We start from the raw sequence: 17,323 nt of genomic DNA on the forward strand, positions 1-17,323 counted from the left end.
CTGTTAAATTAAAAAAGAAAACTGCACAAAAAAACTGTTACCCGACTTAGCGATATAATTCTGAAAGTCGATTTTGTATACAATTGTATGGAAAAAACCGGACAAGTGCGAGTCGGACTCGCCCACCGAGGGTTCCGTACTTTTTAGTATTTGTTGATGGAGCGGCAACAGAAGTACATCATCTGTGAAAATTTCAACTGTCTAGTTATCACGGTTCATGAGATACAGCCTGGTGACAGACAGACGGACAGACGGACATACGGACAGACGGATAAACGGACAGACGGACAGCGGAGTCTTCGTAATAGGGTCCCGTTTTTACCCTTTGGGTACGGAACCCTAAAAATTACCAGTGCCTAAATAGTTATGATTTTGTTCAATATCCTAAAACCGATTTTGTAACTAAATGCGAATTTATTTATTTATTTATAACATGTGCATACACTTTTCTGTATGAAGTGCCATAACGTAATCAAACTACTTACTTACTCTTACTTCTTATTGCATTGCACTAAATAAACACATACTATTGCAACATATGCTATTTAAGTTCGATACAAAAGTCCGAACGGGACAATTATGCATCCATTCGGCCCAGGTCGACAGGCATAGCCAGTAATTTCGTACCCAGTAACCCCAGGTGATCATTAACCACCTGAGCCACTTATCCCGACCTTACCCTGACTTGTATATCCTTGTAATAAAGGCGGTTTTTGCTCAGCAAAGGAATAAACTACATTGGTGTGTTAGTTGTGGAACTTGTGGACCCGGCTCCGCCCGAGGCATGCTTTTTGTTGTGATAATTATTTTTTAATGGTTTCTTAGTAGCAAAGTTAGAATTTAACGACGTTACGGATTGTCACGATTTTTTGGAAAAAGCTTTGTTAAGTAAAATGGCCGACATGAGAGAGACATGAATTATTTATGACATGCCGAAATTCTTTGGCACAATAAATTGTGTCAAGCATTTTATATAGGTAAAGTACGTAATAAAATAACATTTATTATTTTGCAATTTTTGCATTTCATTTTGTGTTCTTTTTGCACAACTTAGGTTTATTTTATTAGTAACTACAGTCAAGATAGTGACAGATTAAGACAAATTATTAATAGCCAATTGATGCTTGTAACGCGTTTATGAATAACGAAATAAATATTTACTAAAATTTGCCCATTAAATATGGCCAATTTTTCCTCTCAGATTTCTCAAAGAATCCACCAAAAAAGAGCACATTAAAATCAAATCACCTTCAAAAAATGCCCCGAAACCATCGGGCAATTTCCTTCGGTAGCTAACCCGTAAAAAACAAAGAAATACAGCAGTCCTTTTCTTTCCCACGTATCCTGCAACGTGGGAAAAGGACGTAAGACTTCGCCGTATTTGCATGCGTGTGAGCATGTTCATATAATAAGGTGTTGTATAAATGCCTTAACGGTGAACTGGTAGCCATTTTGTAGTGTAGCATCTGCTAGAAGTATGATGGACTTATGAATAAAATATTTCTATTAGAGCGTGTCTGGTGTACAAACAGGACGCGATAAAATGATTGAAATGACGTATGTTGTAATGAGCTAATACATATTTATTGCTGGGAGGTCTGTAATAATGAAATAAAACTATGAAAACGGATTATATCGCATATATTGAATTTATAATACATCCCGACGTTTCAAACTCTTTACAGCGTTCGTGTCACCCGTTGACCACCCGTTTTATTTCATGAGTAACTATCGCGGTAACCGAAGACAATATTAGGTCTGTAATAAATTAATAATGTTATTAAATGTGACGTTTTCAACCAAAAGGTACCACATTGTCGCTTGTCAATAAGGTTGATTTCGAATTGAAGCTATATGGAAATAGCGCCTTATTGACAACCGACAATAAGTACCCTTTTGGTTGATTGAAATGGCACAAGTAGCGAAATAGAAAGGTGTATTGGGGTAAGTTCAAAAGCGGGATATAATTGCGAAAATGGTAAATTGCTAATAAAATTTAGTAGATAAACTAGAAGTAACTACTTTCTACTTCAGCAATAGCAAAGAAAATACATAGAATTTTGTAGTCACAATAAATTTACTGCCATCTATCGACACACGATTAAAACTAAAAATGAAAATGTATATAAATACCAAAAATTGTATGTATATCTATGGATAAATGTTTTTTTATTTGTATTTATTATTTTTGTATGATTTTGACCCATGTTCCTTCACTGATATGTGTTAAATTTGTTAAATAACAAGCGAAACTGTCAACGCCATTTAGCCGAAAATAGGCCAAAGGTGGTAGCGCCTGATTTCCGAGGCACATTTTTTCCTTAAGGGGCCCACTGATTATCAGTCCGCCGGACGATATCGGCCTGTCAGTTAGAACAAAAATTTGACAGTTCCGAACAACTGACAGGCCGATATCGTCCGGCGGACTGATAGTCAATGGGCCCCTTTAGACTTTATCCATCTTATATGGAGTTACATAGGTCTTTGGCAATAGTAAGCAAGACGTCTTCGGTTTTATAGATATTGGCCATTTTCAAAATTACCCCGCTTTCGAATTTACCCCATTGTATGTATTGACAAATTTTCAATATTTGCAATATTAACAGCTGTCACCGTACCCAAGCTATATGAAAAATACTATAGGCTCAATCGCTGACAGCATCTAAAACGTAAACTTTACGATATCATTTCCAACTTTTAATGCATTTCTAAAAATATCCACAAAACTGCATATAAGAATTCCAGTATTATTTTACGACGACGCCATCATTAAAATGGCCATTAAAACAGTTTAATTAAAGGCATAAAAGCTTCCATAAACACTATCGATTGCTTTTAGCTCTTAAGATAAATACTATATAAACTAAGAAAATCCTGAGCCATAGCACTCATAGCAGTATATATTTGCGCTCTAGGGCCTGGCCACATGTACGCGGTGCGACGTCGCCGACGCAACGCGGCGCGTTTTGCGGTGCCGCCGCCGCAACGCAGAAATCTGCGGCGCCGCTCGCCGCAACGCAAAATCTGGCGGTGCGTCGTGCGACGCCGCGCGCGGTACCGCAAAACGGTGCGCGGCGCCGCCCGCCGCAACGCAAAATCTTGCGGTGCGTCGTGCGTCGCCGCGCGCGGTGTCGCAAAGCGTTGCGCGTCGCCGCGCGCGGTGCCGCCCGCCGCAACGCAAAAATTTGGCGATGCGACTTGCGGTGCCGCGTCCGTCGTCGCGGCACCGCATGCGGCGCCGCGCTGCATAAGCAGTAAAGAATTCGACTACCAGTGTTTGGCTGTTATTAAGAAGGCGCAGAAATAAGAAGCAATTGAAAAGAAAATTTTGGGTAAACCCATGTCTTCATGTCATGAATGAAGATGGATATCATTTCAAAAGAAAATACGAGGCATTGAAGATGGCTGAAAATAAATTTTATAACTATTTTCGAATGTCTGTGCCGTGTTTTGAAGAACTTTTAAGCAAAATATCGCCTCTAATTATTTTTATTCTTTAGACCATAATTATTACGTAATTATAAATAGGTAAATAAAAAAAAAAAAACATGTAAGTATATGTCTTTTTGCAAAATCAACATGATAAGATTGCCTTTGTTAGGTATATAAAATATGTTTATACTTGTGGCTAACTAAATCGACAACTTTTTTTTTAAATCATCATTTTTTATATACCTGCTAACATGACTATAATTAACTTTTTTTTTCAATACATTTTTTTGTATAATTGTTTTACGAAAATCAAAAACTTCCATGAAATTACAGTGGAACCTCGATAAGGCGAATTCCTCGTTAACGCGAAATAAAATGCCAATGCCATTCCTTTTCCTTCATAGTCCAAAACCTCCATAACTCGAAATATTTAACCTCACAAGACGAAGTAACCAACTATTCCCTTCACGACTATAACTCGAAAAAGATATAAAGATTGTACCTTCTCCGTTTCTACTATTACGCCTCTTTAACACTAATAATTTTTCGTGCGTTTTACCTCTGTAACTCGAAACCTCTTTTAAACGAACAAAAACCCACAAGAACCTCTCTAAGTCGGTGTCCTCTACAGGAGGAATCCTCTTCGTTAGCACGTATTTTTTGGCATTTCCCATGAGATTCGTGCTATCGAGTTTCCACTATATAATTATAACTGTAATCGTTAGGTACAGAAAATCACAACTATGTAGTTTATAATTCTAAAAATAATACCACCACCATTTTACAAAAGCTTAAGTATAATTAAATAATTATACAAATTTATAATCACAATTAAGTCAACGTTCCATAAATAATAATATACTATAGATAGGTATATATTTTTTTTTAAATCAACAATCGTTTATCTATAAATATGGTTCTAATGATTACTCACTAATTCACCAACTGTCATACAGGCTTAATATATCATAGAAAAAATCAACAACAATCACAAACAGCTTTACTTACAAGTCAACATTCCAAAAATGATTTACACGCCTTTAGAGATAATGACAATCAGATCGTGTTCTAAAATTCTAAACATAATACCGCCACCATTTTACAAAATAATATTTTTTTCTTTTCTTTAATACTTAATACGAAAGTGGAGGACCCGCGCGAAATCACCGTTTCATACAAACGTGTAGTCCTGATTTTCCTCTCTGGTTATTAACATTGTTGAAAATATTTTGACACAATTTGTTGTATAGCTATGCCCCTATGGTTCATATATATATACATCAAATTATGAAAAAATATTTTCCATAATGTTAATATCTAGAGAGGAAAATGGGGAGTACGTTTGTATGGATTAGCGGCCGACCCCTTTGCTCTTGAGTATATTTTAATAATTTTGCAAATCTGTAATTACAATTTGAATATATGTATATTATATAAATCAACTATCGCTTATATAAATATGGCTATAATGAATACTTGCTAATTCACCAACTTTCATACAGGCTTAATATAGGTATCTTAGAAAAAAATCAACAGTTTTCAATGTTTTCATATAGGTACAGTCGAGTTCGCAAACATTTTTACAAGTCAACATTCGAAAAATAATAATATTATATAGGTATATATCTTATAAAAATCAACAATCGTTTATATAAATATGGCTATAATAATTACTTACTAATTCACCAACTTTCATATTAGAAAAAATTTACAGTTTTCATATAGGTACAGTCGAGTCCACAAACATCTTTACAAGTCAACATCCAAAAATAATTTACACGCCTCTAAGACAATGACAATCAGGTTGTGGGGGTGGTAAGTTTGTGTAGTATAATACGTAGATTATATTATTTTACTACTACAAAAAATCACCATTTTTATATAAACAACTAAGTTTTAATAAAATCAAATTTTAGTCAAAGTACGTACCTACTTTATTAGTATTATATAGGTATATGTGCTTCCTTTTTTTTTATTATGAAAAGTTAAATTCAGATTCATTTGTCTTGTTTGATTGATTGTCGCTTTCGTTGGTCACTGGTTCGACAGGTGTTTGTAAATAATTAGGACCTGATGATGATGGGACTGTTGGTGGATAATTATTAAATGTTTGTTGGGTTCTTTGGTAACCAGAATCGTATGCTGACGAGTGGGGTCTTGGGTAACCATCTTGGTAAGATGAGTGGACTTGGTAAGATCTTTGGTAACTATTTTGAGTTTAACTATGGTAACTATTTGGTGATGGTTGGTGGAGATCAGTAAGGGCCTGTAAGACGCGACTTTGATATATTAAAGTTTGATGATCGTCTAATTTGTTTAGCGACGGTAAAATAGATTTGAAAAACGACAGATGCCTATTTTCTGTCTCTTTTAAGGCCTGAAGTATGTCGGACCCAAATTGGTCGGTTGTTTTCCTTTTCCGAGAACAAGGCTGGTACCGAGATCTGCTTGTAGTTTCTTTTGTCTGGCCATCTTCGTCACTTTCTTGGTCCTCGACTATGCTCGAGTCAGTTAAATATGCAGCATTTTTTTTTAAACATTAGTTGCTTGTAGAAATGGTATTCTTTTACTCTCGTCGCACCAGCGCCCGATTTATTTAAGCTTTCAAGCCTTTTTGAGTATCTTGTAAAATTATCGTTGACGAATAATTCTACTCAACGATACTCAAGGTACCAGCCTTGTTCTCGGAAAAGGAAAACGACCGACCAATTTGAGTCCGACATACTTCAGGCCTTAAAAGAGACAGAAAATAGGCATCTGTCGTTTTTCAAATCTATTTTACCGTCGCTAAACAAATTAGACGATCATCAAACTTTAATATATCAAAGTCGCGTCTTACAGGCCCTTACTGATCTCCACCAACCATCACCAAATAGTTACCATAGTTAAACTCAAAATAGTTACCAAAGATCTTACCAAGTCCACTCATCTTACCAAGATGGTTACCAAACACGATACGATTCTGGTTACCAAAGAACCCAACAAACATTTAATAATTATCCACCAACAGTCCCATCATCATCAGGTCCTAATTATTTACAAACACCTGTCGAACCAGTGACCAACGAAAGCGACAATCAATCAAACAAGACAAATGAATCTGAATTTAACTTTTCATAATAAAAAAAAAGGAAGCACATATACCTATATAATACTAATAAAGTAGGTACGTACTTTGACTAAAATTTGATTTTATTAAAACTTAGTTGTTTATATAAAAATGGTGATTTTTTGTAGTAGTAAAATAATATAATCTACGTATTATACTACACAAACTTACCACCCCCACAACCTGATTGTCATTGTCTTAGAGGCGTGTAAATTATTTTTGGATGTTGACTTGTAAAGATGTTTGTGGACTCGACTGTACCTATATGAAAACTGTAATTTTTTTCTAATATGAAAGTTGGTGAATTAGTAAGTAATTATTATAGCCATATTTATATAAACGATTGTTGATTTTTATAAGATATATACCTATATAATATTATTATTTTTCGAATGTTGACTTGTAAAAATGTTTGCGAACTCGACTGTACCTGTATGAAAACATTGAAAACTGTTGATTTTTTTCTAAGATACCTATATTAAGCCTGTATGAAAGTTGGTGAATTAGCAAGTATTCATTATAGCCATATTTATATAAGCGATAGTTGATTTATATAATATACATATATTCAAATTGTAATTACAGATTTGCAAAATTATTAAAATATACTCAAGAGCAAAGGGGTCGGCCGCTAATCCATACAAACGTACTCCCCATTTTCCTCTCTAGATATTAACATTATGGAAAATATTTTTTCATAATTTGATGTATATATATATGAACCATAGGGGCATAGCTATACAACAAATTGTGTCAAAATATTTTCAACAATGTTAATAACCAGAGAGGAAAATCAGGACTACACGTTTGTATGAAACGGCGATTTCGCGCGGGTCCTCCACTTTCGTATTAAGTATTAAAAAAAAGAAAAAAATATTATTTTGTAAAATGGTGGCGGTATTATGTTTAGAATTTTAGAACACGATCTGATTGTCATTATCTCTAAAGGCGTGTAAATCATTTTTGGAATGTTGACTTGTAAGTAAAGCTGTTTGTGATTGTTGTTGATTTTTTCTATGATATATTAAGCCTGTATGACAGTTGGTGAATTAGTGAGTAATCATTAGAACCATATTTATAGATAAACGATTGTTGATTTAAAAAAAATATATACCTATCTATAGTATATTATTATTTATGGAACGTTGACTTAATTGTGATTATAAATTTGTATAATTATTTAATTATACTTAAGCTTTTGTAAAATGGTGGTGGTATTATTTTTAGAATTATAAACTACATAGTTGTGATTTTCTGTACCTAACGATTACAGTTATAATTATATAGTGGAACCTCGATAGCACGAATCTCATGGGAAATGCCAAAAAATACGTGCTAACGAAGAGGATTCCTCCTGTAGAGGACACCGACTTAGAGAGGTTCTTGTGGGTGTTTGTTCGTTTAAAAGAGGTTTCGAGTTACAGAGGTAAAATGCACGAAAAATTATTAGTGTTAAAGAGGCGTAATTGTAGAAACGGAGAAGGTACAATCTTTATATCTTTTTCGAGTTATAGTCGTGAAGGGAATAGTTGGTTACTTCGTCTTGTGAGGTTAAATATTTCGAGTTATGGAGGTTTTGGACTATGAAGGAAAGGGAATGGCATTGGCATTTTATTTCGCGTTAACGAGGAATTCGCCTTATCGAGGTTCCACTGTAATTTCATGGAAGTTTTTGATTTTCGTAAAACAATTATACAAAAAAATGTATTGAAAAAAAAAGTTAATTATAGTCATGTTAGCAGGTATAAAAAAAATTATGATTTTAAAAAAAAGTTGTCGATTTAGTTAGCCACAAGTATAAACATATTTTATATACCTAACAAAGGCAATCTTATCATGTTGATTTTGCAAAAAGACATATACCTACATGTTTTTTTTTATATTTACCTATTTATAATTACCTAATAATTATGGTCTAAAGAATAAAAATAATTAGAGGCGATATTTTGCTTAAAAGTTCTTCAAAAAACGGCACAGACATTCGAAAATAGTTATAAAATTTATTTTCAGTCATCTTCAATGCCTCGTATTTTCTTTTGAAATGATATCCATCTTCATTCATGACATGAAGACATGGGTTTACCCAAAATTTTCTTTTCAATTGCTTCTTATTTCTGCGCCTTCTTAATAACAGCCAAACACTGGTAGTCGAATTCTTTACTACTTATGCAGCGCGGCGCCGCATGCGGTGCCGCGACGACGGACGCGGCACCGCAAGTCGCATCGCCAAATTTTTGCGTTGCGGCGGGCGGCACCGCGCGCGGCGACGCGCAACGCTTTGCGACACCGCGCGCGGCGACGCACGACGCACCGCAAGATTTTGCGTTGCGGCGGGCGGCGCCGCGCACCGTTTTGCGGTACCGCGCGCGGCGTCGCACGACGCACCGCCAGATTTTGCGTTGCGGCGAGCGGCGCCGCAGATTTCTGCGTTGCGGCGGCGGCACCGCAAAACGCGCCGCGTTGCGTCGGCGACGTCGCACCGCGTACATGTGGCCAGGCCCTATGGGCTATCGTATAAACTTTTGAGAAGAAGAGTCAACTGCAGTAGAAAAGGTAGCTTAAAGAGCCACAAATGTTGTTTTCTGTAGTGTAAGAACTCACAAGGGTTAATTTTATGGGTGACGTAAAGAGCCGCAACTGTACGTCCAAAGAGCCGCATGCGGCTCGCAGCTGCGGTTTGCACTTAAACAAAATATAATATGTATAGCCGCTATATTATACATATAATATTTAATTGAATTTAAACTATCGTGAGACATATTAACTTAGCTAACTTAGCGGTTTCACTCACGTATTTACGTACGTACGTGTTAGTGCTTGAAAATGGAGACCTAGACTCTCCGAAACATGTCGCGCGAGTGACTAAAAATACGTGAGGGAAGTGGGAACCCTCTAAGTTAGCTAAGTTAATATTTAGTTTAATCTAACCTATAGATGCCTACCTATAGCGAAGAACAAATACCTACTAGATATATTTATATATTTATAAATACAAAGAAATAAACAAACATAATAAAACTTACTATTTAAGTACAAAACTACTTTTTTCGAGTCATAATTTTTAGTGTTCCGTGCAAAACTTTGTTTTGACAAACGGAACACTTATGGGATCACTTCGGTCTTGCAAATCAGTTAAATGCGTTTTTCTCAGAGACCGTTTGACATAGATACCTAAAATTTGAAATTGTTATAGCAATTACCATCACTAATATTGTAAATAAGTCAAAACTGCTTATTTCTTATTTTAGGGAGTAATTTAGGGGTTTGAGAGAGGTAACCTGTTTTTTTATTTTATTTTTCTTATTCTTTTTCTAATCAGAACACGATACCGAATTTGGTTTTACACTTTACTTCTATCCGATATCGGATCGGAATATGTTAAGGGCCCGTTTCTCACAATTGCCTCTGGCACGCGCAAGATAACGATCGATAATGTTGCCAGCGCTTTCATGTTTGCGCTGCTAATTACCACGGCTAGATCAAGGCAATTATCCAGGCTAGGGCTATGAGGGCCTATCGCGAAAAACGAAATTTCGTTATCGGCCTCTATCGCTCTTGCATATTCGAGCGATAGAGAGGCAGATGAAGATTTAGTTTTATTTTTCTGGTTTGTGTGTGCTCCTGAATGCCTCACTATACTACCTCGACGGAATATATGAGGCATTTTCTATGAAAACGGACCTTATTGTCGATGGCGCTTACGCCGCACAGCGTCGCGCGGCATTGTATTTATATCGGAGCATCGTTTATAATGGCGTGAGCGCAATCGACAATAAGGTCCCTTTTTATAGAAAATACCACATATACCTACAAGCTCTACGTACAATCGTGTCCAAAAAAGGTGCCATCTTATGCATTATAGACCTATGGTTATGTCATACAAGCAGAAGATAGTAATCTACAATGAGGCCCTTTAATGTTACCCCTAATTACAGCCGCGGTACAATTATCGACTCCTGCGCATTGTGAAGATTTATAGCGATTGCGAGCGTGCGCTGATTGTAGGCTGAGCATTGATTTGTGTAAGATTGTAGATAACGAAAAAGGATATGTAGGTAGAAGACTTGTACGAGTTATATAAAATTACGTACACAAAACAAATACAGTACCGGTCAAAAGTTTAAGTTCACCCCTTGTTTTCGGTACAAATGAGTACTTATGTGCGATTTTTCTTGCAGTTCGGATGTCTAAATTTGTTTTCAACTGTTAAAGTAATACACTTTAATACAATTAAAACAGACATAACTTGGGAAACTCCACTAGGCGACGCCATTACGGCGATGCTCATCTGTCTAGTCCTTGCCGCGCTATTTACAATACCGATTGTATAGCTGCACTCGCGAAAGCCTCATATCGGTTATTACAACTGATCCGTTATTGTTTCCTGAGATGCTTTTGATTCATTCCCTAAAATCTTATGAGCATGACGGGCTACAATTAGAACCACATCGAATTGCGTGTCGGTGGGGACACCCGACGTGTCCGAAGTGTGTGCGCATGAATCCATACTATCATAGATGAGAGGAGACGTGCGGGAATCAACCAATAATATTGGTGTTAATCCAGCGAAAAACATGGATACCAATGCTATTGTTTGGTTCTCGCACGTCTCCACTCATCTTCGCCTTAATGGAAAGACAGCCCAATTATGGGCCCTAGGTTCTTCGGTCAATCTAACTCTCATCTAAGATTAGCCGTATGTATTTACCACTGATAGGCCTTACGTAACCTATCATCCGACCGTTACTTCGTTACTGGCAGATAACACAATTAACCAGTAAATCACGAACTGGATGAACGCAGCCACTTAAAACAATAGATCTTAAGCAAGCGTATTATGTACACCTTTACTACCTTTTGGTCTACAAGATAGTACGACCAACTTCAAAATAATAAAATCGTAGAAAAGCATCTCTTGTTGACTGTTACGGCGTTGTTGAAATGGGAAAAGTAGGAGCAAATAAACCGTAATAAGGCAGCGAGAGATTGCTCCGTAATGACAGGCCTGAGGACTGAGGGGTGGCAGGTTCGAACCGGTGTAGCACAATAGACTTCAAATATTAAGTTTTGCTAGTGGGTTTGCCTGCGGCTTAATTGCGGAAAATTAAGATGTTGGGAGCTTCAACATTTTCGAGATTTGATTTGACACTTAAATTCAAAGCCAAAGGCTTTACACAAACCTGATTTCTTCTTGATATATTTAAATCGTTTTTAACACTAACGGTTGAACTATCTCTTTTTCTAAAGGACAGATCTAAGATTTTAATACTTGTGCATTTTAAATCTTAGAATAAGTATTATTTGAAACAGTAAGAACTACTTAATAAAAATTAAGTAGACAAAAATTTACACTAACTGTTGTAGGCATTGAAGACAGAAAATTGCTTGGATACTAAATGCCAACATTTAGTTATCATGGTAGAGTAGAAAGTATTCCATGGTAGAAAGTATTCTGACTCATAGTTTTTCATTTGTTCTAATTATTCCAAATTGAAATCCAAATAACAAAAAGAGTTTTTAAATATTCCTACGTAGTGGTAAATCTTTATATGAAACGTAAACATTATCAAATGCCTAGCTTAGGGCTCCTGTGGTAGCCCTAACATCATCTGGCTGCAATCCTGCTGCTTTGTTATTTTCTTCCGTCGACGCAATTTTGCGCTGATTTGTTCTAGAAAGCGGTATTTTAATCATACTATAAATTTGTTCAAAATTGGCAGCTACAACAAATAAAGTGAAAAAATAAACTGAAAAATCAACATAGACTACCGTTTTGCAATCTCATCAGAAATACATGTTGTTTTAATCCAAACATATATCTAAAAATTATAATAATTTCAGCATAAAATAAAGTGCCAAAATGTCGGCAACAGCGACAAGACACGTGAAAGCTTCCAATTCTGCGAACATTCTAATGTGCAAACAATGGTGGAAGGTCTGCTGGATGTACGGAGACCAGGAGAAGTACTACAGACAACTCTACGGCAGGAGAAAAATGAACAACCTGAATAGAAACTTCATCAATTTCGACTTAAACGACGTCAAAAGACCAGGAGCGCAAATCACCGAACTTACTGATGATTTTTTTGAAGACACTACACAAGAACCGGCACCAGATGAAGTTGATAATGCTGCTGATAATAGTAAAGTAGAATATAGCTTTGGAGTAGAATCCCAACCAATTTACGGAGTAAAGACGTGGCAGAAAGACCAAAGACGACAACCTATACAGCATAATTATGAAGTAGATTTAGATAGCATTATAAGTACAAATCTGAATTCTAGTAGTATCAAAAGTATGTTAGAGAACGGTCTACCTCAAACGCAAATTTTAGATGCAAACGAACAGATTATAAAGAAAGGTAATGTAGTTGGGAAGAGTTCTAAAGTTGTTTCGAAAACAAAAAGGGGGGCTATCGTAACAGAAAGTACTGAGGTGTCAACAGATGGAAAGACTACGGCGAATTTGAAGTTTGAGAGGTCGACGGTGAAGTGTGGGCCGAATAAAGTGAAGGAGGTGTTGCAGCCGCTGAAGGAGGATGCAGTGTTGGCGGAGTGTGAGAGGAGGAAGTGTGTGGGGGACCGGCTGACCACGAGGACCACGACGCTGGTGACGGTGTCGCAGACCAGCGTGACCAGCTGCAATGAGTGAGTAGCCTTATTTTGCACTTTTTGTAATATCTCTTTTTATCCACCGACATTTAAGCGATTATTTATATCTTTGCTAAAGTTATGTGTAAGCAAGCAAAAATCCAGCTTAATAGGAAACCCCAATGTAGGCAAAATTTAAGTAGTAAGATTTGATTAAAGGTTAAAGGTTAAACATTATGATCTGTGGTTAAACTAAACAAAAGCATGTTAAATTGTAACAATTTTCAGTATATATTATAATAAAAATTTATAATATAATTATATACACTAGGATCTCCAAAGTCTCAGTAAAAACATAAGAGTACTTATAGAACGATAGTTTGCTAAAGCTAAAGCCGCCATTGAAATCGTCACTCACTGCCCTCACATCATACATCAAAATAATTCAAAACATTTCGTTGCTACAAACGACGTGCTATGTCAACAAACTTTGAGCACTGCAGAAAGCCCAACAGTTTTACAACCTTTTATATCCTCGGTAATACCGCATGTCCATTGTATTGCATTTACTGGAGGAACGGTGCCAACCACAAAACTTTATTCCTTATTATCTTCTCTCTCCATTTCAGTGTTTACAAATTTCAACTTTTCACATTTAAAAATAAGGTTGTCTTTGGATTGTATGATAAAGTTGTATAAGATGGTGGAGAAGTAAGGAGTGGATATGGATATGAGTTTACGAGGAATTTCACAAGGCTTGTGGTCGGCGAAAGGCAAGTTAAAGCATCAAAATACAAAGTCTCGGCGTCGAAAACTGGCTATTTGAGAATTAATGAGCGGGTGTGAAATTTTACGTAGCACTTGTTTTTAATAAGATACTTCGTTTTGGATTTTATGTATGGTTATTAGTCATTACATATAAAATATTTAATGACTTCACGTAGTAATTAAACTGTATAAAGTTTATATACAGTACTGTCTAAAATTTACAATGTTAATACCACAAATGTTCGATTCATCATTTCTCAATTTAAATACAATTTAAATCCACATTTTTTCGAATTTTTACATATGTTATGCAAGAGAATTATTATTTATATTTGCAACTCGTTCGTCTCTTTGTAAAAAATATGATTTATTTGGCATTTAAATTAAGTCTCAATCAATTTTAACCATAAAAATAGCTAGGCAAATTAAGATTACAAATAATAATAATATATTTAATTGAAGTTAATCTTGTTATGAAATAAAACTATGAAAACGGATTATATCGCGTATATTGAATTTATAATACGTCGGGATGTATTATAAATTCAATATACGCGATATAATCCGTTTTCATAGTTTTATTTCATGAGTAACTATCGCGGTAACCGAAGACAATATTAATCTTGTTAATTATGTCCAAGCATATGATAAGGTGTCAGCGTGTAACGTTTCGTTTATCATGTCCTTTCCACAGTTTAATTTTTTGCTTTTTAACTATCAAGTTAAATTAAGCATTTTAATTGCGGAATGATGATCCGAATTAATTGTTTTTTTATTAATTACGAAATAATTGGTTTATCCAGTCGACATTATTTATACCTACCTAATACAAATTTGACAAATTAGGTAAGCTAAACAAAACAAGCCACCACACATAATACTTACATCATTTTCATCTCCAAATATTTTGCTTTATCAAGCAACCATTACCATTATGGAAATACCAAATTATAATCTACATATTAATGGTGGTATCATGCTTAAAATGTAGCGAAACTAATGATTTCGCAAACTTAATTTATTTTGCCAAATGCCAGAAGTCACAACATACAATATACATGGCGCCAATCGAAATATTTTTTGTTATTAGTCAATTAAACTCATTAAAACGTTTTACTTTTTAGGGTTCCGTACCCAAAGGGTAAGAACGGGACCCTATTACTAAGACTCCGCTGCCGCTGCCCGTCTGTCCGTCCGTCTGTCCGTCTGTCCGTCTGTCTGTCACCAGGCTGTATCTCATGAACCGTGATAGCTAGACAGCTGAAATTTTCACAGATGATGTATTGCTGTTGCCGCTATAACAACAAATACTAAAAACAGAATAATATAAATAGATTTTTTACTGTTTTTTTTCCGTAATGGTACGGAACCCTTCGTGCGCGAGTCCGACTCGCACTTGGCCGGTTTTTTCTCTTTATTTTGGCAGCAACAGTTTTTATAAAGTGGAGAGCGTTACATTTAATGTCGACAAAACAAAATAATTTCTTATAAATATTTTATTAAAATTATTAAATATCAGGCAGATCAGCCATTGCCTACTCCATTTAAATATTTTTTCCAACATACGCTAAACATAAAAATTCTCATAAAACAAATTCAAAAAATTCAAATCGTTTAAAAATACAGATAAGTCAGCAGGAAGCTCGCACCGCCCCGTACAAACGGTAGCCGATATCAGATTCCATCTTGTCTTTCGGACGCCATGTTCCTTTTCCTTTTTTTTTTCTTTTTTAAGCCAAGGCTGCGTGTTTGCGGCCAGTGTTAAATTGCGCGGACTTATCCGATATTCGATTACATCTCTTTCGATGTTTCAATGCTCGATTATCTTAATCGATGGTTTTTTGACGTGGTTTTGTTTAATCGATTCGATTCGCCGCTTGGCTCTTTACTCTAGTTAATTGGTGGTTGTAAATCTAGCTGCTGTATTTATGATTATGGCTATAAATTAAAATGAAGAATGCTAATAAGACACCTTGAGTGGAAAAATATTTTTCACCTCAGCAGCTCGAACAAGCCTACTTTCGTCACTCCCTGGAGTGAGGAAAATGCGACTTTCCTCACTCCAGGGAGTGAAACAATGTAGCTTTTTAATTTAGTGAAGGCCATGAACTTCATACTTTTATTACATTTTTTTATGGTACGGTACGGTACGGTACGGTACGGTACGGTACGGTACGGTACGGTACGGTACGATACGGTCCGGTACGGTACGGTACGGTACGGTCCGGTCCGGTCCGGTCCGGTCCGATCCGGTCCGGTCTCGTCTCGTATCGTATCGTATCTTATCGTACATATTATAATACTTTTTTTTTTGTTTATTCTGTGTAATTCGAAATACATTTTAACCTTTAATATGTTCTCACTACTGAGGTGAAAAATTATGTGTACAACACGAGAGCAAAGTTATTTTACATCTCGTGTTTTTGAGTCCCTCGCTACGCTCAAGATTCTACCTTAGAATCACTCGCTTCGCTCGTGATTCAATTATAGAATATTTCGCTTTCTCGTGACTCAAAATAAACACTCGCAAGAAAAACCAACTTTCCTCTCTTGTTGCACAAATAACTATTATCGCCCTTCAGACTTCTCTAAAAATTACATTTTGAAATGACATATGATGTAAGAATAATATATTAAATTTAATGTCGTAATTTAGTACTGTAACCTTAAATATTTAAATCTCTTATATAGGAGTGTAATTAGTTTTAAGTATAGGTACATAGTTGTCATTTTTCAACAAGTTTATTACCAAAACCAAACAGGTCTCTGTCTATAAGTTGTCACTAACTAAATTATTTTTATTAATTGGAAAGATTCCAATGGGGAAAGTGGTCTTTCTTATGTTTATTACTTCCCATCAGCCGGGCTAGCACATGATTGGCGAACGAGTATAGTTATAGTTAGTAAAAGACGGGTAGTCTATCTCGGGGCGAGATACTGTCGCGTCAATCATGTGCTCGGCCTACAGATGTTGTTATACCTCACGCGTCGATTGATGGTCCCTAATAGGGCAGTTTCTTCAATGAGTTTTTTGATTAGGCTTAATTAAAAATAATTATTGATAAAGTATGTTTTTACTGTGTTTTTTTACTTAAATGTTATATTTCTACAACTTAATGCACTGACATATATGTATAGACAAGCTGTCGAGAACAATATGTGTCTGTATGAAATATGTGAGTGAACTGTTTTAATATATTAAATATGTCTGTCTTACGGATTGTTATTAAAACCATATCAAACTTTTAAAATGGAATCGGCCTACTGTCCTTTATGCATTAAATTAAAGGTCAGTTGAATCGATTACGCGCGACTGACTTCCGATTATTCGCTGACACAGTTAATTGGGTAATTGTGAACCTTATTATGACGAAATAAGGACTATTATTGGTTAGTTGAGTGTGGTTGAGTTGTTAGTGCATG

General features: G+C 35.8%; 1 protein-coding gene across 2 annotated transcripts in view; it reads left to right on the forward strand.

Annotated features, from left to right (window-relative positions):
- LOC134749594 (protein prickle-like) overlaps positions 1 to 17,323 on the forward strand; it is a 518,207-nt gene that overhangs the window by 309,626 nt on the left and 191,258 nt on the right. Inside the window, exon 2 of one of the 2 annotated variants that reach the window (XM_063684598.1) lies at positions 12,383 to 13,189. The exons of the other annotated variant lie outside the window; for it this stretch is intronic. Within the exon in view, the coding sequence (XP_063540668.1) occupies positions 12,402 to 13,189 (788 nt within the window). The 5' untranslated portion in view covers positions 12,383 to 12,401. The remainder of the gene's footprint in view (positions 1 to 12,382; positions 13,190 to 17,323) is intronic. 2 annotated transcript variants of the gene reach the window in all.

This window comes from Cydia strobilella, chromosome 18 (assembly GCF_947568885.1).
Source record: "Cydia strobilella chromosome 18, ilCydStro3.1, whole genome shotgun sequence".
Lineage (NCBI taxonomy): Eukaryota > Metazoa > Arthropoda > Insecta > Lepidoptera > Tortricidae > Cydia > Cydia strobilella.